We start from the raw sequence: 26,098 nt of genomic DNA, 5'->3' as shown, positions 1-26,098 counted from the left end.
AACTCAAGGCTAAAACTGCGATCGGGACTTGCAAAGGAGCATTTATTGTCATGACCCGAAATAGTGTTACCTCCAATTTATATAGATTTGTACGGATGTTCCACTTGTTTTTGTGTTTTCTAATCACTACGGTGCTTAACGACCACCTATCCAATGCATCTGTATAAAATACAGACGTCCACTGCGTAAACGCATATTCACTGTTTAATATGATTTGTTACATAAGGGATTAATAATTACCCAAAATGATAAAATTAACACAATATATGATTATGATATTTCAGTAGAACTTCTGGAAACAGACACTCAAAGATAAAAAACTCGCAGTAGCGAAATCTCAATGATGTAGATAATTTCTGTAAAAGTAAGATTAAGAATGTCTCGTAACTTCAGCCACAGGAATAACGAAATTCGACCTGCAAAGGAAACACTCAAAGTTACTCCAAATGAATAAAAAATTGTACTTAGCTTGCTTTTGTGGGAAGTCACGGTGTTCCGATAACGCACACGGCCTTGGTCCTCCTTCTCTATTTAGCGGATGACCTGGTTTGGCTTCAGTTTCCCCCGTGCACGTTGTTTCGATGATTCGAGCCCTTGAAAGATCCGATGCTGCAGACGCGTTCGGTTTGTTTCTTGGAGTGCCGGAAACGCTCACTAACGATGTTTTCTTGAATGATTCTAATGAGGGACGAAGTTCTTGCGTTGTCGTAGGAAAAGGACATCGTCGGTTTTGTTTCTTGAAGTTATTCACTAACTGATGATACTAAGTTGCTTGAAGAATCTCTTGCTTTCGTCGTCGTTAAAGAGTTCTTTGTTGTTTTCTGAAGTCGCTCACTAAACGATGAAAATAAGTTGCTTGAAGAATCTGCTGCTTTCGTCGTCGTTGAAGAGTTCTTATATGATACTTCATTATTCTGATGTTTCTTCGGAGAAGTTGTAGAGTTCTTCTGGTCCACTGCCACCAACATTAGGGCTTGTGCCTTGTATGATAAGGCGCCCTATGAGGTAATGTTAGACTAGCGATAATCTTATGCTAAGTCGGTTGGTATTGCACTTCCATCTTCAATGGAGTGTCTGGGGGTTTGTAGATCACTTACGAAGTCGGTATTATCTTGTTAGTTATTACGACGATGTGTTAAACTCATGGTGAGGAGGTTCTTGTAGAAAACACGAAGTATAAAAATAGATATATTCTTCTGAAGTTTTACATGCTGAAGACATGCTAGACAGGTATGATTGTACAAGTCTTCTAATAACGATGCTTGATCGCTTCTGCCAATGATGATGGCTAATCCTATTCCTCTACATGATAAAGCTTAGGTAAAGAGGTACAGGTCTTCTAATGACAATAGCTAACTCTGTTCTGCTTGTCTACCATCTCTGTTACAAGTTATGACAAGGAACAGACAGTAGTTCGAACTATGAACATACATACAAATGACATTAGTTTCATACGAACACAATCAAAATGAGACACGCTACAGATCACGTAGGCCGTTTGAATTATAGGTCGGGGTAGTTGTCTCAAGCAGGGAGCTTGGACTAATGTTTATAAACAATTGAATGACTACAGGTGACGGCATGTTATCTTAGCCTACATACTTATTGTATACGTCATCTTTAGCGTCTCTAGTCTGATCACATTCCTGCAAGCAATCTGGTTGACCTCTTTAGGTTTAGACTTTTATATATATGGACTAACATTCCATATTTTATTATGTAAACACTTACACATACACAGTAATGCTGAACCTTATGACACACAATTTCTCCAGATGCAACACCATTTACGGCACCGGGCATTAGCATGCATCCCCACTCGGCACCATTTTCAAAGTAATCTCTGCAACACAATAAAAAAAATAATAATCTGTGTCTCCCCAATATATTTGTGTCTTCCAAGGTACAAGGAAAACATACACCCATACAATGCATTTCAATTCTCTCTTTATTTCCTTTTCTCTTCATCCAAGGGAGAAAAAAAAAAATCTCTTTTCTAAAAAAAGACTCTACGGGCATTTCACTTCATCAACTAATCAATCAGCTGATGTCCTAGCATTTCATTGTCAAGGCCAGACTTGTCTTCAACAGCCCGGCAAAGAAAAAAAAGAAAAGGGGAGTTCACCCACACTCAGAAAAAAAAGTTTCTCCCCCCCTGAGCATTGACACTCCCCCGAGGCATATACCGGTAGTACCCATCTCCCCTTGAACAGTGTCTGAGGACCCCCTCCCTGAGGTATACACTAGTACCCATCTCGCAATCCCCGAGGCATGCCAGTACCCTCGCAATGCAACGCGCCTCTCTGCGCGGTAAGCAGAAATCTGCTGAGCTCGTGAAATTGTGGCCGCTCTGTCTCTAAGCCAATTATTTCTTATCTAGAGTTCATTCACATGCATGGAAAAAAAAACATCTTAATACACCCCTATGTTTTAAACAAAGACGAATGCATCTATTATAAACAGGCGTGAATAAAGAAAACACGTCACTTCTGCTACTATGGGGAAAGAAAGAAAGAAAATTTTTTGACCTCTTGAACCAATCCCATTACACTGAAATATTTAAAACAACCCTCCCCTTCAAAACAATAGTTTTTAACACTCACCACTCCATAATGGGAACAAAAATAACTCGGAATTCGTGTAATGCACAGCAGTGATACACACACGATTGTCTCGGGAATGCACTCGACACATCACAAGCAAAAGTCATACTGATTGCGCCCACTGCTCCTAGGCTGCCTCCCTGGGAAAAATGCTGAGTCCAATAAAATCCTACCCTCTCCCTTCTGTTACCGGCCGGATAGATATTTCTCATGTTTTCTCACTAAGTAACTGAAAACTATCAATCCCCTCCATATTTAACAACTTTCCACAATCCCACAAAAGCTTTGTCGTTCGAAAACTATCGCTAAGCCATACTCCATAACCCCTTTATTTTTTTTCAACTGGTCACCAGTCTCTACATTGGCGTTCCTAGGCATAAAAAAACTCTTTTATACCACTTTTTTCACCGCTAGCCACCAATCCTGTAATGGGGAGATTCCCGCATTACTTATCAGGTAAGCGTGCAGCACGAATGGAAGGCAAACCAACACACAGTATTACACACAGCCTCTCTCTCTCTCTCTCTAGCACCGACACCTCTCTCTCTAAGCAATCTCTCTCTCTCCACTCTCCACCTCTTTCTCTCCATTCTAACAGGTAATGAAAATGAGAGAGTCGCATCATAACATTAACATTTATTAACAATGAACAAATAATTAATCAATCAAGTAATCAAGTCTTACATACTAACTCAAAAAACCCTGAACAGTAAAATGTCTAATAGTAATGGCAGTCACCATTAGTCACCAAAAAGTCTACACCCATCTGGGAACTCTTTGTCCCCTTCCATTGCCAGTTCTGCCAGAACCGTCCAAGCAACCGGACACTTAAACACTATGTCACACGTATGAAACTATTAAAGGGAAAAGGCGCACACACACATACGAACACACACTTCGTTAGCGCCTCACAATTCTAGCTGCATCCAGTTTCACAAAGGCACTTTGAGAAGAGTTAATAAACTCAGTACATTGACTTGTCTAACTAAGCCTTTTTATCTCATGCCATCCAAAGAAACTCATTGTTCAGCTTTCTCGGGTCGTCGCTTCTCACTGTTCTCCACATTCCATAGGTCACAGAGAACACATGGACAATATATTATTAATCAAAAACCCTAGGCCTTTCATATATATTGCAGACACTGTATTTGTCATCATTAGGAGGGCATAGCCTTGGAGAGACAGTTCATAGGATTAAAAAGGTTGGAAGCAATAGTGTGTGGTCCTCATATAGTCTAAAGGGAAGTAAAGGAAAGCTACCATTTACTGATCTTCCTATCTGCAAAGTTGTCATCAGTAAGTGTACAGAATTTCTTAGTTACAACACCAACTTACAGCATTATCTTTAGTAAAATAACATTTCCTCCTTCACAAATACAAACCTTAGTAAAGAACTCAGGTTTGTATAGTTATAAAAAATGCAAATTACTTTTAAAATTTTGTCGTTTGCTTTTGTTGATGAAATGAAAACAATTAAGTCTTGCTACCTTTTGATTTCTCTAAAATGTAAATTGAATCTTGCTTGCATCATGTTTTGGTTTCTCTACCCAAAGGAGCATGCTTAAGAAACTACAGAAAGGCAAAATTATCCGAAGTGGAAGACGAAAAAAGTGAAGCCCTGAAGCATGTCCCTAAAAGACAAGGTGGCCTAGAGTACAAGGTGAGCATTGAGCTTGATTTAATGTTCTGGTATTCCCTTAACTTGATCATTTTTAATATTAAGGAATAAAGAACATGCATTTTGGTATTAAAGCAGCACTTCGATATCCATCATATTCCCTTCTCCATTCTACTTCTCACTCCACTTGTGCACAAACACTCCCAACAATCTTGCCCCATTATTTATAACTCCACATGCTTCTCTCAGGTAAATCCTTTCCATTGCACACATTCTTCCCTGTTCTTCCCTATTCCCAGTACCTGTTTTAGAAACGTTGTCAGGGTAAACATATTTCTTAAACAGCTCATACAACCCCCATAGAAAAACTCCTCTTTTTCATATGCTTGTAATAAATTTTTATTCCTTTTAATAAAAGTCAACAATCTCTACTTTAGCATTGTAATGTTATCTCTTCCCACAGTATCCTGAGTCTAAAAGACCCAATTATTTAATAGCACAAGAGTCATCCGATTCAGAAAACTAGGCGCAGATTAAATCAAGACAGAGTGCAAGGTTCAGTGGCCCAGAAAGGTCATACAGTATGAGGCCCTCCACACACACACACACTCCTGCCATCATACTTCCCACTCTCTATACCACATAACCATCATTTACCACCTGCTACTACTTATTGTAGTAATTGTTGATGTGCAAGCAAGTCCGCACCAAGTCTACCTCGCTCCTAAGAACCTTCTTGTGCAAGATAAAATTCATGATCTTGTAATTCATAATGTAAGTTTTAATTTCTTAACTGCTACCAGGAGGGATCAAGTAGAGTATATGAATAACCCATGAAATATGATTGTTTTGTTCTACAATACTATATTTATGCCTATATTTTTTCAAATATTATTGCCCATGGAACATCCTATTTTTGCTTTTATATGCTGTATACTCTTCCAGGAACATTCTTTTGGTTCAAATATATTTGTATGCATATTATATGTGCCCTTTCTTGAGTTTACATTTTTTCTTTACACTTATCAGTGCCTTTTGGGTGACAAATCAGGTTTATTAAAAAGATCTAATAATGGCTTGTGGTCTGTAAGGACTTCTACTTTATTCCCCATCAGTAGTATTTTAAAATGAACCAAACTTGATACTATTGCAAAGGCTTCTTTATCTACGGTAGCCGTTAATCTGTCATTGCTCCCCTTTGTCCTAAATTTCCTGCTATAAAACGTGATGGGATTGAACCTCCCATCGAATTTTTGCATAAGGGAAGCACCTATACCCTCCTGACTAGCATGTCAATATGTGAAAGGTTTGCTGAAATCTGGAAATTTCAGAACTGGGGGATTCATTAACGCATCCTTAAGTTTTTGAAAACTTACTTCTTGCAGTTTTCCCCCAATGAAATTGAATATCTTCCCGCAATACATCTGTTGAAGGCTGCTATGTTAGAAAATCCTTTCACAAACCTACGAAAAAATCCTGCCATCCCTAAGAATGACTTAATTTCTTTCTTTGATTTCGGGGTACGAAAATCTGCTATTGCTTTGACTTTATCGTCATTTACTCTAACCCCTTCCTTGGATAAGACATGACCTAAATATGTAATTTGCTTCTTCAAGAAGGAACACGTAACTAGCTTTATTTTCAATCCTGCTAACCTAAGTCTCCTAAGTACTTCCTTAAGCACTTCTAGGTGTTGCACGATCGAGTCTGTTGCAATTAATATATCATCCATGTACACAAAAACATTTTTACCCAATAACCCGTGCAAAACTGTGTTTACCAACCTTGTAAAGGCCATCGGACTATCCGATAAACCGAACGGCATCTGCATAAATTCATAGTGTCCCTTGGGCACTGAAAAGGCAGTATATTCCTTACTATTTTCACTAAGTGGGACCTGCAAAAAAACCCTGCGCTAAATCAATTGAGCTATAAATATTATATCCCCCAATTTCTACAAAAAGATCTAGTATGCATGCGACTGGGTAACGGTCAGGGATTGTCTTTTCATTCAAACGTCTAAAATCAACGCATACTCGGACAGAGCCGTCCTTAGGCACTGCTAACAGAGGAAGGTTGTATGGAGATGCACTAGGTGTAATGATTCCTTCCTCTTCCCATTTACTGATCTCTTTTCTAATTTTGTTCTCTGATTTTTTAAGGTATGCGGTATGCAGGAATAAAAATGGGTTTTATACCTTCCTCTAAGTTTACCTTATGTTCTAAATTTTGCCAAAAGCTCACTTATCGCTTCTATGTGCTCTTTATTATCTGCATTAGCTAAATGTTCTCAAATGTCACTGTACAAACTAAAGAAGAAAACGCAACTCATGAAGATGTCTGGGTTAGTATTAATAACGGCACATACAAGATAAGGTTAGGCGTTATATATGCCCCACAGGAAAATAAGTGCAAAAATGACCAGCTAATAAGCATGTATATGTAATGGGAAAAATATTACTTTAATTATTAGTGATTTATTTAGGAATTGATTCAGCATCCTCCTCTATCTTTACAATGCTGTTGTAAACGTGATTGGAACTGTGAAATGTTTTCGTTTTTGTGGACACGAGTACGTGGCAGTGTAGCCAGTCCCTTGTTTTTGGGTTTTTTTCTCTCTCTCTCACTTTAAGTATGGGAGCGCTGCCCTGAATATTTCATCTGCTTTTGGTAACACTAGAAAGAACCATGTAAGAATCACGAATGCTCTCGTGTGAGGAGAACGCAACCGGTCCACCCTTCAATTTGGCTATTTTACCAAATTATTAATGAATACAAATGATTATCTATCCCTTGCAAGTTAAGCTTTTAAAGTTGTAATATTACCGTTAGTTCATTAGTTGGAACAGATCACTATCATGAAAGAACAGTTGCAGAAAAGACTTCAAGTGCAAAGTTCCGTGCGCAGTCGAACGTAATTGCAATGCCTTAACAAGGAAAATTTTCATTGTCATGAAAGATACTTCACGTTCATTAGTTGTCATGAAATTTTGCTGTGTTAGTTTGAGTTGTAACTTGGCGTTCGATAGGGTTGTAAAACGTTAAAAAAAGTAGTTATAAGTGTTTTGTTTGTATAAAGTTTTTGCAAATACCAGTGACAAAGGGTACCACAAAATGGCTGTCCTACAGGGCATCTTTGGTTTACCCCTACCTCTCTCATGGAAATTTCCACTGCCAATGATGATCTTAGACTAGGCTATACAGTAATTTAAGAAGGCCTACCCTAGACTAATCCTGTTTGAATGAGGAATTATGAATATTTTTGATAAATATAGTTAGGCTATATGTATATAAATTCATGGAAAACTTAATTACATAGGACTTAGCCTGTACCCTCATTAAACTAACCTAACTTTGGGGCCTATTGTAACCTAGTCAAAAATCAGCCATGTAAACTTTGCATAGGCTATCCTTAACGATTTCCGAAGAAGCCTAGGCTAGACTATATCCTGTTAAAAGGCACCTTAGCTTAGCTAGACTATATCCTGTTAAAAGGCACCTTAGCCTAATTTTACCTCATTTTAGTTTTAAGTTTTTCTCAGAAATCTTTCGGGTAGCCTTACCCCTTTGACATATATTGTTTACTAACATTTAGTACTGTGTGGAGTAGGGTATCAAATGATTTACACCTTACTGTAAATTAATTCATTCCAGGGCTGCTCCACGTTTGATATCCTATTATGAAGGAAAAGCAATTCCATAGTGTGTAGTTATATTTTTTGAGGTCTCTCAGTATAAAGTTATTTTTTTTTTAAACTATTCACTTGTATTGTTTTCTGGAAATCAAAATTGAAAAAAATTAATATTTCCAGGGATCTAGTCCAGAAGTTCTGAAGACTAGGTAAATTAACCAAGTCCAGGAGACTAGACCTGGGAGAAATTTGGCGTGATGTAATGAGTACCAGGAATTTTCTTCAATACCCCTAAAATGGAAATCAGCACTTCAATTGCCTCCCAGTGGAAAGACACCACATGGCCTCATCAGTAATAAGACCCATGTAATAGCAGGTAGGACAGGCCTACCCTATTCCCCAGGCAGCGTAAACGTCAGTCTTCATACCCAGTTACCCACTGTGTCAACCATGACACAGTACCATTCTCCGACCCCTGTCTCCAGGTAAGAAGACTGACAACAGTGTATATGTATACAAATAGTATTCTTATTCTCGTATATCGTAATGTAATGGTGATGGAAAAATCGCACCCGCAACATATACTCCTCAACAGAAGAGGAAATAAATAATGCAGAGAAAAACAAGGAAAAAATAATGATCCTTGGAGACCTTAACTGCAAAATAGGAAAAATAATCTCCAACAATAAAGAAGAAGTGACTAAAGGAGGAAAAGCAGTGCTGAACCTAATCAAACAAAACAAACTATTGTTATTAAATAATCATAGAAAATGCATTGGAACATGGCCAAGGATACAAAACATGCAGAAGTCTACTATTATTGACTATGTAATGATAAGATAGAGAAGATGAAGGAGGAGTCCAGGTAATAGAAATAGATGAAACAAAAGAAATGGTAACTCCATACAGGATATCCTCTGAACTAGTGCACTCTGACCACTGTGCTGTGAAAGTGGTCATGAACTGGAGAATAGTATGTGAGAGGAGCAAGAGTGGAAAATATATAGTAGATATAAGAAAGCTAAAAGATTGCAAAAACAAGCCTTGGTAGACATAGCAAAAGAAAATGATCACGTAAAACAGAAATACAACAAATGGCATACAGAACAGGACAAAATATTGGGAAAGTGTAAGAAAAAAAAGCAAAGTAAAAAAGGAAACCAAATCAAGAATATTAAGAGACCTAATGAGGGGTAGAGGTTGGAAGGGGGGTGTTTAAAAAAGGAAGGGAAAAGTTTAGTAGTACAATAAAGAAGAGGGTATGGCAGGTACAGGGGAGATTAATAGGTGAATACATTATTAGAGAAAAAACGAAGGAAGAGGGCATCAGGATAAAGGAGACAGCAGCCGAAATAAAATCCAAAGGGGGGATTAAGTGAATGGAGCAGCAGCCTTTTGGTTCAAGAAAAAACTAGACGGCACAAAACCAAACAATGTGATGGCAGTAAGAAGCAAGGAAGAGAAAGTAATAGAAAATGTAGAAGGAATAAAAAAGAATATGAACAATATTATAAAGATCTATTCATATTAGGTCAACCTAAAAATGAAATTGGCATGCTAGCAGATGAAATTACCCTCCAATACCAGAAATAGCTGTCCATAAGTGGGACAGGAAAAAGCCAAGTATTCACGAAGTGGAAAAGGCGGTAATGAACCTGAAGAATAAATACACTCCAGACAGTCAAGGTATAACTAATATAATTATAAAACATTTGGCTACATAAATCACAGAAAGTATGGCACTCTTAATTGGAGACATTGAAGAGGAGTTAAACACTCCTGACGAATAGGAGAAAATGGAAATATTATCACTCGACAAAAAAGGAAGCAAACTAGAATTAGAAAACGAGAGAGAGATATTCAATACTAGTAACACAAGCAAGGTATTTGAAAAAGTGAGGATGGAAATAACGAAGGATGAGATAAACCAGAAGATTAGCCGTTTCCAATGTGGTGGCATAGAAGGAAGATCCACAGTTGATCACTTGCTAACCCTGAATGCAGTGATTGACCACAACCCAGTGTTGGGAGCCCCAACGTACATATGGTTTTGGGATGCGTATAAATGCTTTGACAAACTGAATCTGAAGGACTGTATCAAAGAGATAGGGAAAATGATCTGTTGGAAAGATGCATGGTTGATGAGAAAAATTAATGAAAACGGCAAAGTAGTCATAAGATGCCCTGTGGGATGAACTAGCAGAAAATGTGAGGCGAGGTACAATTTACGGCCCAAAGCTATCCAGCATAGTGACAGACAGAGTGAATGATCTAAGCAGGAAGAACGTAACACTCATAAAAATAGAGTCAGTTGTAAATTTATTTGTACATATACATTTTCTAACCTTTAATGAAGTCACTGCTAAGAGCTACATAACTATACCCCATTGTCTTTAGTATAAGCTCTGCAGAAATGATAATATTATATTTTGAATAATCTGATTAACTTTACTTAGCATTTAAAATATTTGATAGATAGATTTAATAAATAGATTTAACTGTCCCTTCAAATTAGTTAAAAAATTATCTAATTGATTTAGGGAGTGATAAGAAACATTGGCCTGACATAGGCTTTTTCGGGGGATAGCGAGAGGTCGAGCGCCGGTTTTTGGGGCCTTGTTCAAACAGACAGCACTCGAAGACGGGCGACAACTTGTTTCGTCAACTTCGTCTTGAGTTTAATTTATGTAGTGTAGGGTTTTAGAAATTAATAACCCTTAAGATAATTGGTTTGTATGATCTCCTTTCCTGTTTGTACCTATCCTAACCCATATCCTATCCGACTCCTTATCTGCAACCAAAACTTAAAACAGGCATTCACACTGATCTGTCGGCGAAAAATTCGGTAAGTAAAATAACATTTCTTGTCGACATACCAATTTATTTCCACGAATGTAATTAAAGGTCGCTGGGTTTGCTGATTAAATGTATAGGATTTGTTTTTTAGTTTAGGAGTGAATTAAGAGGTGTGGGTCCAAACTGGGTTAACTTAAAGGTAGGTCAACATACCAATTTTCCACAAAGGCTAAGCCGCTATATTATCGGACAGCTGATTTGAGCCAACGGTCATTCGTTAGCAAGCAGTTTCCTCTTTTAACGTTTAACTTACTTATTTACCTTAACTTACTTATTTAAGACGTAATACACTGTTCTCTTTACCTTCACTAAATTTTGAGCCCTTTTACGTAGTTACGCTATTGTAATATTGGAGTTTGTGAGAATTAATCAGGCATAGACTCAGACTGAACAATTTTACAGTTGTTTACATGGGCGTAGTAGAAAATTTAGTCAAAATTAAGTCTGTCTGTTTACTTAGCATTACTATTTAGGATTAGTTTACCTTAATTTTACTTTAACCGGGTCGGAACTTAGAATTCTGGGACAAAACTGAACTGCCCTGGGAATTTTATGGCCTTGGTTTGATTTATTCATAGTCCTTATTAGATTAATTGCATTTACCTAAATTACTCATACCTGAATTTAACTAGCCTACTTACAGCCGTTTTATACCATTTACTATATTACTAGAGAACACTCAGTGGAAGGAATTACCCTCGTAATTTTGTAAAGTATATTCCTTCAATCTTCCCACTGAGTGAAACAAATTTCCCACAAAGGAAGATTGGCATCCCCAGCGGGATGTTTTAAGGCCTGTGTTGTTGTCCAGGTTTTTTTTTTTTTTTTTTTGCTTCGTTACCTTTTAAACTCATAAAATGTCTGCGACACAATTAGCATATTCCCTCCAACTTTATGAGGAAACCTGCAAGGATCTATGCGCAAGCGCTGCTGACCTAATTCAAAGGGCAATTGATGTTGAGTCCTTGACCTTGGAGGCATATCGTCTTAGGCTAGAGTCTCAAATAAAGAAGTATGAAGAACTCAACTTTAAGTACTTAGTTCAACTTGGAGAAGAAGGGTTCTCTGAGCAAGACCCTGATAGAACACAGCTCACTGCAAAGCGGCATCATGCCAACCAAATCATCATGCAAAGCACCGAAGTTTTGGAGAAACTAAAAATCATTTGCATGGAAGCCAAACCCCAGAGTATTGCAACAGAGTTTAGGCCATTGCATAAGGTTAAGTTGCCGTCTTTATCACTACCAGAATTTGAAGGGATCGATGGAGAATGGGCCCCCTTTTGGGATGTTTTCGAGTCTAATGTTCACTCTCATCCAGACTTGAGAGCTGTTGACAAATTTAATTACCTGAAGGGATGTTTGAAGGGTGAAGGTCTAGCTCTGATTAAAAATATCCTTGTCACGAATGAAAACTATTTAGATGCCATTGACATGTTGAAGAAAACTTATGCTGATCCAGAAAAAATAACCTCATCTCTAATTTGTCAAGTAGCAGGCCTGCCTAAACCTTCTGCAGATCTGGATTCACTACGTGGCTTCCGGGCTAAACTTGAACAATATGTTAGAGGAATAGAAAGAAACAAACCTAATTCGGAGCACTGCACCTGGATACTTGGTCCTTTAGTTTTCCAAAAACTACCTGGCAAGGTGAAAGAACAAATCGAAAACAAGTGTGGACGGGACTACCCCTCCCTCCTAGATATTAGAGAGGGGCTAGGAAAGATAATCCTGACCTTGTCTTCTTTAGATTTTGAACCCAAGGATTACTCCCATAGAAAACCCAAGCCTAACCAAAGTTCCAATAGACCAGGTAATCAGACCAAAACCCAGGTTAGTATTTCTGTCACTCTGGGTCAGCCTAATAAGACAGCTAGAACTCAAAGTTGTGTATTCTGTGATAGACCAGAACATAAAGCCTACCAGTGTGACAATTACAAGACCACGCAAGAGCGCATTTCAAGACTTACGGCACAAAATCGTTGCGTGAAATGCACTTCACCTAACCATAAGACAACAGATTGTCTTGTAAAGTTCCACAAATGTCTGACATGTAAAACTGGACTACACCATTCAGCATTGTGCCCTGATTCCTCAACTGAAGTCTCTGCTGTGAACTATTGTGGAGACAATGACGGTGACAAAGACTTAAAGTCACAAACAAGTGGAATTCTCCCTACTGCCTTAATGAAAGTGGTGTGTCCGCCCTCAGGCAACACCAAGGAACTTAGATCACTGTTTGACTCCGGGGCGCTACGCACCTTCATCACACAAGAGGCAGTGGAAGAGTGTAAACTTGAACGAGACAATCCTGTCCAACTGAGCATCAGTGGGTTCTGGGATACCAAAGAACCTAGAGAATATAGTACGGTCACTGTACCTGACAACCTTGTAACTTTAAAGGCTATTGTCGTACCTAAACTGCCTCAGAGCGCTAGGCCTCGTGGACTCTGTAAGATAGTCTCTGAACTGAAGAGCCAGAGGGTCACCCTAGCTGATCCTAACTTGTCAAGTAGTTAGATTGACCAGGTGAAACTGCTTGTTGGCATAGATCACTACTTTGACTTCATCCATTCTCCACAAGCAAACGGAGTGAACCTGACTGAGTCCTCCTTAGAATGTCTGGTCGCTGGTAAACTGCCTAGTAATGACACCCCTATCAAAACTCATTCTATAACTGTATTGAGACTGGCAGTTGATGAACCTTCCAAAGCTGCTCTAGAGATACCACTTGAGATGTCTGATAGCAAATTTGCTGAAGACCCCATCCAACAGCTTTGGACCCTAGAATCAGTCGGAATTGTTGATCAAGATATGTCACCTGAGGATAAGTTTGTACTGGAAGAATTCAAGAATTCCATCAATATGGTTGAAGGATGATATGAGGTATCTCTCCCCTGGAAAGTCGATAAGAAACAACTCCCTACCAACTTAGCACTCTCGAGGAAAAGACTGAACAGCACTATTCACAAGCTGAAACAAACTAATAAATATCTGAAAATTTATGACCAGATCATCAAAGAACAACTGTCTCTCGGCTTCATTGAAACAGTGCCAGAAGAAGACCACAAGTTGACAAATGTCCATTATTTACCCCATTTACCCGTGATTAAGGATTCAACTACAACGCCCATTTGTATTGTATTTGATGCAAGTGCCCAGATGGACAAGCAGGCCCCTAGTCTGAATGATTGCTTATACTCTGGCCCATCCTTGACTAGTCATCTAACTGACTTGTCGTTAAAATTCCGTCTCGACCCATTTGCGGTATCGGCAGACATCAGCAAAGCCTTCTTACGGGTAGGTCTCCAACCTATAGATCGTGATTATACACGTTTCATCTGGCTAAAAGATCCTAACAATGAAAAGGACCTTCAAGCCTATAGGTTTGGATCAGTTCTCTTTGGAGCCACCTGCTCACCTTTTCTACTCCAGTCGACCTTGCAACATCACTTTGAAACCTACCCCACTTCACCTGAAGTTAGTTTCCTCATGACCAAATTTTATGTGGACAACTTAATTGGTTCCTTACCTACAACAGTCAGTTTCTGCAACCTTTACAAGATTGCAAAGGAAGTTCTGTCAGATGCTGGAATGCCTTTAAGAGAATGGATCAGTAATGATCAAACCTTCAACGAAATGGTAACACAAGAAGGTGATGGAACAACAGAGGGCTCAGATCTTGTCAAAGTTCTAGGACTTCATTGGAACTACAAGACTGACCACTTAAGCATAAAACCCCCTACCTTTGAGGAAGCTCCGCTTACCAAACGGCTACTTTTGAGCAACCTTTCAAAAGTATTTGACCCTCTAGGATTGTTTGCTCCCATAATTGTACGAGCCAAAGTTCTTATGCAAAAGGTCTGGAAACTATCTAAAAGGTGGGATGAGATTTTGCCACCAGAACTTCAAGAAGAGTGGTCGAAGATCAAGAAAGACCTTGAGAACTTTTCATACCAGGAATTCCCACGCTTTACAGCCAACAGAGGGACTAACTACTCTCTTCACGTATTCTGTGATGCTAGTGAAAAGGCCTATGGGGCTGCAGCCTATTTGATGGACCAACATGAAGGTGCAAACCTAGTTTTCTCCAAAGCAAGAGTCGTCCCTCTCAAAAAGAAGAGCATACCACAACTTGAACTGACTGCCAACTATAGTGCAGTCAAAATAGCTGACTACCTCAGAACCGTTTTCACTACCGATGGTGTCAAGATTACTGACACTGTCATATGGTCTGACAGTAAAGTTGCCCTACACTGGATTCAAAACAACAAATCTAAAAACGTCTATGTCCACAACAGAGGAATTTCCATGCGGCAGCTTAAGAAAAGTCAAATTTGGTTCCATGGCCCAAGTTGGCTCCCGAACCCAGAGATGTGGCCAGAGCAGACAGAAGTATCTACATGCTACCCACCTGAAACACCTGAAGAAGTTTTAACTACAGTTGTCAGTGAAGAAGCTACTTTTCCCATAGAGATCCGTAGGTTTGCTTCCCTTCCTAAACTTATAAATGTCACTAGGTTAGTAATTAAGTTCACTAGGCTCCTTAAAGGTACCATTGGGAATCGTAAAACTAAGAACTCGGGACCCGTAAACTCTGAAAATGTCGAAGTACAGAACTCAGAAGCATTACGAATACTTATTGGCTTCACACAGAGTCAGTATTCCCCAGAGGCGTTGTCATACCTTAACAAGAATTCCCACAAAATTCCAACCTGAGTTAAATGCCTAGGCTTGTTCCTGAATGAGAGTGGACTTTTGCGATGCACTGGGAGACTACAAAATGCAGACCACCTTCCATATAGCAGCAAATTTCCTCTGCTTTTACCTCCAAATTCTCCTTTGACTGGACTTATAGTCATTCAAGCTCATGAAAGTGTTCTTCATGCAGGTGTTCAAGGCACAATTTGCAAGGTGAGAGAATACTGGACACCAAGACTGAGACAGTGTGTCAAGAAAATGAAAACAAAGTGTCACCTATGTAACCGTCTAGAAGGACCTTCCTTGCGCAGGCCTCCTCCGCCACCTCTACCAGCTTGCAGAGTGAACAGTCTCCGGCCATTTGAGGTGACCGGAGTAGATTTGACTGGACAAATTCTTATCTGCAATCCAGCCACTAAAGAAATGGACAAGGTTTACATAGTCGTGTTCACTTGTATCTCAACACGAGCTTGTCACCTGGAAGTGGTAAAAGACTTAACCAGCACTGCTTTTCTCAATTCCTTCAGGCGATTCACTGCACAAAGATCTTGCCCTCGTCGAATGATTTCTGATAACGCCACTAACTTCAAAACTGGCTCTTCCTTGATTCAGTCTTTGTATGATGACACTGACGTACAATCCTTACAGACTAGGGAAAATTGTAAATGGACATTCATCATACCTAGGGCACCCCATCAAGGATGGTTGGCAGTGTCAAATCAGCACTAAAGAAAGCTATATTCAAGAAGAGGATTAATTCTGACGAACTGAATACCATTGTCTCTGAGATAGAGCATCATATTAACAATAGACCTCTTACATATATGGATGCTACATCTCCAAATACCATCGATGCCTTTACCCCTTCTCACCTGTTGCATGGCTATCGGTTAAACTCATTACCCACTACCATCGACCGGGACTACCTGAATTGGAAACATTGGAAACAGTATTGGACTGCTTCGCACTCATCAAAATTATCATGCTCCACAGAGCACACAGAACATCTTTTGTTGTTTTCACACGAGTTTTGAATGTGGCCATATTCAAGACATTTGCGACACTTCTTTTAATTTCTTTTATATTTTCTAACCTGCATCCTCTCATGGCCAACAATGATAGTATCAGGTAGGTAATTGGAGAAGGTAAAAGGATAGCTGCATCCCCTCCTAGTTTTTTTACGCGAGGTACACAAGGAGGGCATTGATGGGGAATCTCCTCCTCTTCAAAAACATGCAGGTCTTTTGAGTATACTATTACCCTTTTCAGTGTGTTAAAGAATGTATGTGATGCAATACATTCGATATTTCCCCTTTGAGTTAAATAGCAAAATTGCTTGGGTTTCATGACCATCTTTTATCAGCAAGTTCCTTCCATAATGTTTTAAATTTCCAATGGGAATGGAACCTACCTTGTTCTCAATACATTCAGCAGCCTTTATAAAAAAAATTTCCTCCCTCCTTGTAGCTAGCAACATGCCATATATGGGGAGGAAGTGCTCTGGTACATGGGGCTGGTCCATGTTCCTCATTCTAAGGGATATAATCAAATGGCTCATCATCTAAATTTTTCACTGAAAACACTTTCGTGCTAAGAACTGAATCATTGAGAATGTAGCCATGGAGTCTTCCAAGGGTGAGGAATATTTAATGTAAGCAGAAAATGATTGCTTGTCTTTTTCTAGAAGTAATTTCATTCTTTCCACTTTACCAAATTGTTTCATTACATTATACAAACACTCATGATCTAATGACAAATTTATATTAGTGCAATGAAGGACTCTACTATTTGGATCAAATCCACCAGATTTACAAACACCCTGGTGTCTTGGTGTTTGGTTCTGTCTGACAGCCGGGCTCATATCCATGTTCATTCCAGAAGTCGTTGCCAGTGCCAGTAAGTCGTTGGATTCTGGGGAGGGAAAACTAGTGACCAAATCCATAAAACTTAGCCAGTTCACATTCAGATGTCCAAAAGTGCACACCCAACACCCAAGAGCCCCGCTGAGACCCCAACAGCACATCAGAAAGGGAAACCCAGGCAGCTTCTAATGTCTAGACTCCCCACCCCAACAAATCACCCAAGCCCACAAAGTGATCCTTGGATATAGGCACCCACACACCAGACCACCTCACACAAACTGGCTCACCTACACACCCAAAACTGTTTGGTTTTATCAAGAAAGTATCATGGATCAGTCAGGTATTCGTATTCTCCACCAATGGCACAAGCGAGAGCTGACTCCCAATAGTCCACCCCATACCCTACCCTTTCGGGAGAGCATCAATATGCTTGCAGTGGCCCAGGTATAAGCCAATCCGCCCGCTGGGAGTTCTGCCCCCCACTAATGGGGACTGACTCCCCACTCCTAACATATTGGTGGGCTTCCAGACATAAGCAAGGAGTCCCATCCCCAAACACCAGGCCCCCCCTGGATTCCGATGGGCAGATCCCTGGAGATGGTTCCAACCTCCAGACAGCAATGGGGAAATCCCATCACTTTCTCTTAGGTCCAAGGCTTATCGGGTGGTGACTCAACCACCACAACTCCCACAATTAGCTTTGAATGCAAACCCCTTTCAAATCTCGATCCCTTCTGAGACTCACCTAAGCAGTAAAATTTTACAAAAAGAGGAAAATTCCACAAAATTACTCCAAAAAATTATTAATACATGAGACTCTTGGACTCAAACCTGGGAACAAATTCCAGGGGTTCAAGAGGCCCCTCACCACGTCAAGGTGGTCTCACTTTGAGGGGGTCTTCTGAGAGGAGGAGGGTTCTTATTCTGGGACCTGTCACTGGTCTTACAACACCTACCCAGTTCAGTATAAGAAATCATGAAGGATGCTCCTGAGGGACCTTACCATGAAGACAGTATTCCTGGTAGCCCTAGCCTAAGCTAGGCGGCCAAGTGAGTTACATACACTTTCTAGCAAAGTTTTCGACACAAAAAACTGGGAGTATTGGTCTGTATATGGGGCTGGTTTTGTGGAGAAAATAACCTTATCTTGCAACATTATTTATTATTACTTTCTTTTTTGTTTAACTTTTCTTTTAAACCATCAAGATTTATTTTATTCAATGGGGGAACCTACCATATTTATCCGATGGCATGCATACAATAGAATTGTCTGAAATCGATCATTTATTCTGGTTACATCAGTTCATCTTGAAAGCTCATGTTAGCACTCCTGACCTTGCAGCACCCAGCTTACATGTGTGAAAGGTAACGCCACTGGGAATGTTGCTACATCTCTGGCCTGTAAAAGGTATATAGAAATTTCTTGTTATGAATTTCCCTTCATGGAGGTCCTTTAATACATGTAGTATAGATTGTATCATTTGTTCTTAACTAGGTACCTTAGAGCTATGAACCAGATTATTGCTGCTTCTTAGAAAGGGGAGGAGGCTCCTGACTAAGGCACCTACTACTTTCTTCCTCATCTCGGCCACTAGCAATACAGCAAGTCTCAGGTGGACCCCTCCTTCAATGGTGTCTCGGTCACTGGTAATACAGCAAGTCTCAGCTGGACCCCTCCCTTCAATGGTGTCTTGGTCACTGGTAATAGAGCAAGTCTCAGCTGGACCCCTCCCTTCAATAATGTCTCGGTCACTGGTAATACAGCAAGTCTCAGCTGGACCCCTCCCTTCAATGGTGTCTTGGTCACTGGTAATAGAGCAAGTCTCAGCTGGACCCCTCCCTTCAATAATGTCTCGGTCACTGGTAATACAGCAAGTCTCAGCTGGACCCCTCCCTTCAATGGTGTCTTGGTCACTGGTAATACAGCAAGTCTCAGCTGGACCCCTCCCTTCAATGGTCTCTTGGTCACTGGTAATACAGCATGTCTCAGCTTGACCCCTGGTGTCTCGGTCACTGGTAATACAGCAAGTCTCAGCTGGACCCCTCCCATCAATGGTGTCTCGGTCACTGGTAATACAGCAAGTCTCAGCTGGACCCCTCCCTTCAATGGTTTCTTGGTCACTGGTAATACAGCATGTCTCAGCTTGACCCCTGGTGTCTCGGTCACTGGTAATACACCAAGTCTCAGCTGGACCCCTCCCATCAATGGTGTCTCGGTCACTGGTAAAACTGCAAATCTCAGCTGGAACCCCTCGCGCCCTTCAATGGGTGTCCTTGGTCACTGGTAATACGAGCAGAGTCTCAAGCGTGGACCCTCCCTTCAATGGGTGTTTCCTGTCACTCGGTAACACGCCCAAGTCCCTTTCAAGCTGGACCTACCCCATCAATGGTGTCTTGGTCACTGGTAAGTACATGTGCAAGTCTCAGCTGACCCCATCCCTTCCAATGGTCTCGTCGGTTCGCACCCCTTGTAATACAGCAGGTGTCTCGCTTGGACCCCTGGTGTCTACAGGCACTGGTAAGTACAACCAAGTCCTCAAGTGCTGGACCCCTCCGGTTTCAATGGGTCTCGTTGGTCCAGTGGTAATACAGCAGTGTCTCCAGCTTGACCCCTGGTGTCTCGGTTACTGGTAATACAGCAAGTCTCAGCTGGACCCCTCCCTTCAATGGTGTCTCTGTCACTGATAAAACTGCAAGTCTCAGCTGGACCCCTCCCTTCAATGGTGTCTCGGTCACTGATAAAACAGCAAGTCTCAGCTGGACCCCTCCCTTCAATGGTGTCTCGGTCACCCTGGTAATACAGAAAGTCCTCAAGCTGGACCCCTCCCTTCAATGGAGTCTCTGGTCACGGATAAAACGCAAACCTCCCTTCAACTGGGGACACCTCCCTTCAATGGTGTTCCTCGGTCACTGAAAAACAGCAAGTCGCAGCTGGACCCCTTCCCCCCCTTCAATGGTGTCTCCGGTCAATGGTAATTACACCAAGTATCAAAAAGCTTGACCCCTCCCTTCAATGTGTCTCTGTCAATGGTAATACAGCCTTGTCTAGCTGGAACCCCTCCCTTCTAATGGTGTCTCGGTCCACACGGTAATACAGCAAGTCTCAGCTGGACCCCTCTATCATGGGTTCTGGCACTGGTAAACTGCAGTCTCAGCGGGACCCCTCCCTTCAATGTCTGGCTTGGGTCAATGGTAATACAGCAAGTCTCAGCGGGACCCTTCCCTTCAATGGTCTCTTGGTCACTGGTAATACAGCATGTCTTAGATTGACCCTGTGTCTCGGTCACTGGTAATACACCAAGTCTCAGTGGGACCCCTCAGTTCAATGGTCTCTTGGTCAACTGGTAATACAGCATTGTCTCAGCTTGAACAATGGTGTCTCGGTCACTGGTAATACAGCAAGTCTCAGCTGGACCCCTCCCTTCAATGGTGTCTCTGTCACTGATAAAACTGCAAGTCTCAGCTGGACCCCTCCCTTCAATGGTGTCTCGGTCACTGATAAAACAGCAAGTCTCAGCTGGACCCCTCCCTTCAAATGTCTCGTCCCCCTGGTCACTGATAAAAAACAGCAAGTCTCAGCTGACACCTACCCTTCAATGGTGTCTCGGCATGTCTACAGCAGTCTCAGCTGGACCCCTCCCTTCAATGGTGGTCTCTGCTGATAAACTGCAAGTCTAGCTGGACCCCTCCCGGTTCAATGGTGTCGGTCACTGATTAAAAACAGCAAGTCTCAGCTGGACCCCTCCCTTCAATGGTGCTCGGTCACTGTAATACACCAAGTCTCAGCTGGACCCCTCCTTCAATGGTGTCTCGGTCACTGGTAATACAGCATGTCTCAGCTGGACCCCTCCCTTCAATGGTGTCTCGGTCACTGGTAATACACCAAGTCTCAGCTGGACCCCTCCCTTCAATGGTGTCTCGGTCACTGGTAATACAGCTTGTCTCAGCTGGACCCCTCCCTTCAATGGTGTCTCGGTCACTGGTAATACACCAAGTCTCAGCTGGACCCCTCCCTTCAATGGTGTCTTGGTCACTGGTAATACACCAAGTCTCAGCTGGACCCCTCCCTTCAATGGTGTCTCGGTCACTGGTAATACAGCATGTCTCAGCTGGACCCCTCCCTTCAATGGTGTCTCGGTCACTGGTAATACAGCATGTCTCAGCTGGACCCCTCCCTTCAATGGTGTCTTGGTCACTGGTAATACAGCAAGTCTCAGCTGGACCCCTCCCTTCAATGGTGTCTTGGTCACTGGTAATACACCAAGTCTCAGCTGGACCCCTCCCTTCAATGGTGTCTTGGTCACTGGTAATACACCAAGTCTCAGCTGGACCCCTCCCTTCAATGGTGTCACAGTGACTGGTAATACAGCAAGTCTCAGCTGGACCCCTCCCTTCAATGGTGTCAAGGTCACTGGTAATACAGCATGTCTCAGCTGGACCCCTCCCTTCAATGGTGTCACAGTGACTGGTAATACAGCAAGTCTCAGCTGGACCCCTCCCTTCAATGGTGTCTCGGTCACTGGTAATACAGCATGTCTCAGCTGGACCCCTCCCTTCAATGGTGTCTCGGTCACTGGTAATACAGCATGTCTCAGCTGGACCCCTCCCTTCAATGGTGTCACGCTCACTGGTAATACAGCAAGTCTCAGCTGGACCCCTCCCTTCAATGGTGTCGCGGTCACTGGTAATACAGCATGTCTCAGCTGTATCCCTCCCTTCAATGGTGTCTCGGTGACTGGTAATACAGCAAGTCTCAGCTGTACCCCTCCCTTCAATTGTGTCTCGGTCACTGGTAATACAGCAAGTCCCAGCTGGACCCCTGATGTCTCGGTCACTGGTAATACAGCAAGTCTCAGCTGGACCCCTCCCTTCAATGGTGTCTTGGTCACTGGTAATACAGCATGTCTCAGCTGGACCCCTCCCTTCAATGGTGTCTCGGTTACTGGTAATACAGTAAGTCTCAGCTGGACCCCTGATGTCTCGGTCACTGGTAATACAGCTTGTCTCAGCTGGACCCCTCCTTTCAATGGTGTCTCGGTTACTGGTAATACAGTAAGTCTCAGCTGGACCCCTGATGTCTCGGTCACTGGTAATACAGCTTGTCTCAGCTGGACCCCTCCTTTCAATGGTGTCTCGGTCACTGGTAATACAGCATGTCTCAGCTGGACCCCTGATGTCTCGGTCACTGGTAATACAGCTTGTCTCAGCTGGACCCCTGATGTCTCGGTCACTGGTAATACAGCTTGTCTCAGCTGGACCCCTCCCTTCAATGGTGTCACAGTCACTGGTAATACAGCAAGTCTCAGCTGGACCCCTGATGTCTCGGTCACTGGTAATACAGCTTGTCTCAGCTGGACCCCTCCTTTCAATGGTGTCTCGGTCACTGGTAATACAGCATGTCTCAGCTGGACCCCTGATGTCTCGGTCACTGGTAATACAGCTTGTCTCAGCTGGACCCCTGATGTCTCGGTCACTGGTAATACAGCTTGTCTCAGCTGGACCCCTCGGACCCCTCCCTTCAATGGTGTCTCAGTTGCTAATACAGCGTGTCTCAGCTGGACCCCTCCCTTCAATGGTGTCACAGTCACTGGTAATACAGCATGTCTCGGTCACTGGTAATACAGCTTGTCTCAGCTGGACCCCTCCTTTCAATGGTGTCTCGGTCACTGGTAATACAGCAAGTCTCACCTGGCCCCTTTTTTTCAACGGTGTCTCGGTCATGGGTAATACAGCAAGTCCCAGCTGGACCCCTCGGACCCCTCCCTTCGATGGTGTCTCAGTTGCTAATAAAGCGTGTCTCAGCTGGACCCCTCCCTTCAATGGTGTCTCAGTCATTGGTAATACAGCGTGTCTCAGCTGGACCCCCTCCCTTCAGTGGTGTGGATGAAGAGAAAGTGCTTTGGCCCGTTACTGACGTAAAGACAATAATTTTAATAACAAGGTACATACCCACATCATGACCCTTTGTTAACCTAAGGAATCCCAAGCCCCTAAGACTTGATGTCTGATTTACAGCAAGTTTCCTTTCACAGGTAGCCATAAAGATGACATTTTCATAATAAAATAAGAATTTATGTATACTTACCAAGTATTTACATAACTATAGTTTTTAAACCGTCGGCAGCTAGAATTTTCAAATTCATGGTAGTGCTACATGTATTGGCTAGGCAATACCCCCGGCCCACTACTGGGGAAGAGAGGAACCAACTCAACACAAAAATCAGTTGTTTATGCCCTGTTATCCATGAGAGGGGAGGAGGGAGAGCTTTGATTATTTAACTGCTTGGTAAGCACTGTATTCGTGGACTGTGCATTTGTGGACTCAAGTATTCGCGGATTTCTCTCTGGAACATATACCCCCATTACTTGCAGAAAATTTGCCTATCCACGTATTTTTCTAAGAGAAATATCCACAAATTCCTGTTACTTTTTTTATAAATTTCATCATAAAATTAACTTTTTGTGATAAAAATATTAAAAAACCAGGTATAAAATTTTTTTGTGGATTTTTCTTGAGTTTTAGCTAACAAAATAGGCAGTTTTAAGCATTTTTATAGGGGTTTTAACTATTTGCGGGTCCTAGCTATTTGGAGGGGGTTCTGGTACCTATCCCCCGCGAATATGGGGGGAACACTGTATATATTGAATCTTACTTTAATATAAAATATGTCATTTCTATGTATGCAACTTACCAAGTAGTTACATAGCTGAGTCCCACATAGTAGGAGGTGGGATTCATGGAGACATACATGCACACTTTACAAACAATAAATTAATGAAAGAATACACATAGTGCTAGCATTACTGAAAATGCTTGTTGGTACCTTACCTGTTAAGTCCATGGCTAGCAAGGTCTACATAAAGATGCCCTTGCCCAGGGTGGGTAACAACACCAAAACAAGAAAACCAGAGTACAGGCAGTCCTTGGTCATCAGCGGGGTGCTGATAAGCAAAAACTGCAGTTAACTGAAACTTGGCAATTTATGGTGCTTATGGCGCTGAGTTTTGGTTAATGGCACCATAACTCTATATCAGCACTTTATGGCACCGACAACCAAAACTCAGCCTATTATGGTGCCATAAATTGCAGATCTTATGGCACTAGGGAAAACTAGATCGCCATTACCAAGGACTGCCTGTAACAATATCGCTGTCAAAACATATCTAAAAACCATATCCAACCATAAACAATAAACTGACAAGTATTCATAGTACAATCACAGTACCACCAGTCTCTCCTTAAGACTCAACAACCTTGTTCAAGGCAAAGAGAATAAATTAGGAAGGAACGACTTCCTATACACCCTTACCCAACAACGTGCCAGCAAATAAAATGGACCCAGGGCACTGCAATTGTCATAAATTATTTCAATTTCTGGCAAGTAATGACATATGAGCACTGACTTACACTTCCAATACGTCGCTTTGACAATGGAAGCTAATGAGAGGTTGTGCTTAAAGGAAAGCGAAGTAGCAACCACCCCTACTTCTTGAGATTTAACTTTAATTGAATGAAACTTCGATTCTTTCAACTTAGAATGGGCCTCTAAGATTAGATTCCTCAAGAAAGAAGACAGGGTGTTCTTAGAAACAGGGTGTGATGGGTTCCTCACAGAACACTACAGGTGAATAGTATTTACGTAATTGCTCTGACCGGGCCTAAAGACCTCTCTTCGTCTTCCAGACATAACAAATCCAAAACTTTTAATAACAAAAGAACGAGGCCACGGCTTGGACGGGGTCTCGTTTTTTGCTAAAACCGTAGAGTTATTGCACAAACCACATTACCTTCGAGCAAAACCCACTCTCTTGTCCAGCGAGTGAAGTTCACTTACTCTCTTTGTCGTGGACTAGGCTACCAGAAGTCTTTAATTGAGGCCATGATAACGTCTTATGACCTTTATGTTTCTCTGGGTCAAAAGATTTGATGAGATCCGACAGGTCTTTTCATAAGACAGGTCTACTCCTCTATGTTTAAAAACTGAGCCCAGTATAGACATATCTTTAGATGGTCGAAGTCGACAGGTTCCTGGAAATCCAAAAGGAAATTGGCAATTTCCACTATAGAGGTATTAGAAGAAGATATTTAATTTTCTTTACACCATGATCTAAAGATTGTCCACTTTGCCTGGTATTCATCATAAGATAACTTTCTCCTGCACTGAGCAATAGCTCTTGCAGCCTGGTTTGAAAAACTTTTCGCTTGTACGAGGTGTCGGACAGTCTGTAAGCAGTCAGGGCCAGAGTGGAGAGACCTTGATGGAACCTTCTGAAATGGGTCTGCCTGAGTAAACGACTGTTCCTCCATGGTAGTAATGTTGGGAAATTTACCAGAAACTCTAGTAGATCCAGAAAGCATTCTTGAGCTGGCCAGAATGGGGCAATGAGAGTTATCAAAATGTTCTAGTGAGACCTGAACTTGATGCCTCCCTCACCTCCTTGAATGGTGGGAAGGCATACAGGTCCTTGTCTGACCAATCCACAAACATTTCGTCTGTTGCCCATGCTTAAGGATCAGAGCTGGCGAGCAATACAGTGGAAGACGATGGTTCTTTGAAGTGGCAAACAGATCCAGAATCAGTTTGCCCCCAAGTTTCCACAAATCGAGGCAGACTAACAAATGCAACATCCACTCTATGAGAAAGGCCTGCTTTTAGTGGCTCAATCTTCTGCTTGGACATTGAATTTTCCTAAGATGAATCTTGTCAAGATTCTTGTCAGTTTCCGATTTGCCCAAAGAAGCAGGGCCCTTGTTGCCTTGGAGAGAGAGACCGAGTGCATTCCTCCTGTCTTTCTGATGTACAACAGAGCTGTTGTGTTGTCTGAG

The 26,098-nt window shown here is 41.8% G+C and overlaps 2 protein-coding genes across 2 annotated transcripts; one reads left to right on the top strand and one right to left on the bottom strand.

The window, feature by feature from the left end:
• The first annotated feature begins 11,566 nt into the window (after positions 1–11,566).
• LOC135216503 (uncharacterized) lies at positions 11,567–15,427 on the top strand. Its single transcript, XM_064251875.1, has 3 exons — positions 11,567–13,160; positions 13,293–13,576; positions 13,721–15,427. Exons 1-3 carry the CDS (start codon positions 11,567–11,569, stop codon positions 15,425–15,427), a joined length of 3,585 nt encoding a protein of 1,194 aa, XP_064107945.1.
• Positions 15,428–21,053: 5,626 nt separating this feature from the next.
• LOC135216502 (uncharacterized) lies at positions 21,054–23,311 on the bottom strand. Its single transcript, XM_064251874.1, has 2 exons — positions 23,221–23,311; positions 21,054–22,858 (listed from the first exon to the last, which is right to left on the bottom strand). Exons 1-2 carry the CDS (start codon positions 23,309–23,311, stop codon positions 21,054–21,056), a joined length of 1,896 nt encoding a protein of 631 aa, XP_064107944.1.
• Between the last annotated feature and the right edge of the window lie 2,787 nt (positions 23,312–26,098).

This window comes from Macrobrachium nipponense, chromosome 6, assembly GCF_015104395.2.
Source record: "Macrobrachium nipponense isolate FS-2020 chromosome 6, ASM1510439v2, whole genome shotgun sequence".
NCBI classification, from domain to species: Eukaryota; Metazoa; Arthropoda; class Malacostraca; order Decapoda; family Palaemonidae; genus Macrobrachium; species Macrobrachium nipponense.
This window is presented reverse-complemented; position numbering and strand designations above follow the sequence as displayed.

Bases quoted from the DNA above. Each gene is read 5' to 3' on its own strand.
- LOC135216503 (XM_064251875.1), top strand. From the start codon at position 11,567: ATGTCTGCGACACAATTAGCATATTCCCTCCAACTTTATGAGGAAACC. The intron at 13,161-13,292 runs GTAAGATAGTCT...ATTCTCCACAAG, and splicing joins CGCTAGGCCTCGTGGACTCT to CAAACGGAGTGAACCTGACT. The intron at 13,577-13,720 runs GTTGAAGGATGA...ATTTATGACCAG, and splicing joins TCAAGAATTCCATCAATATG to ATCATCAAAGAACAACTGTC.
- LOC135216502 (XM_064251874.1), bottom strand. From the start codon at position 23,311: ATGGCTACCTGTGAAAGGAAACTTGCTGTAAATCAGACATCAAGTCTT. The intron at 22,859-23,220 runs GTATGTACCTTG...CTGTATTACCAG, and splicing joins AACAAAGGGTCATGATGTGG to TGACTGTGACACCATTGAAG.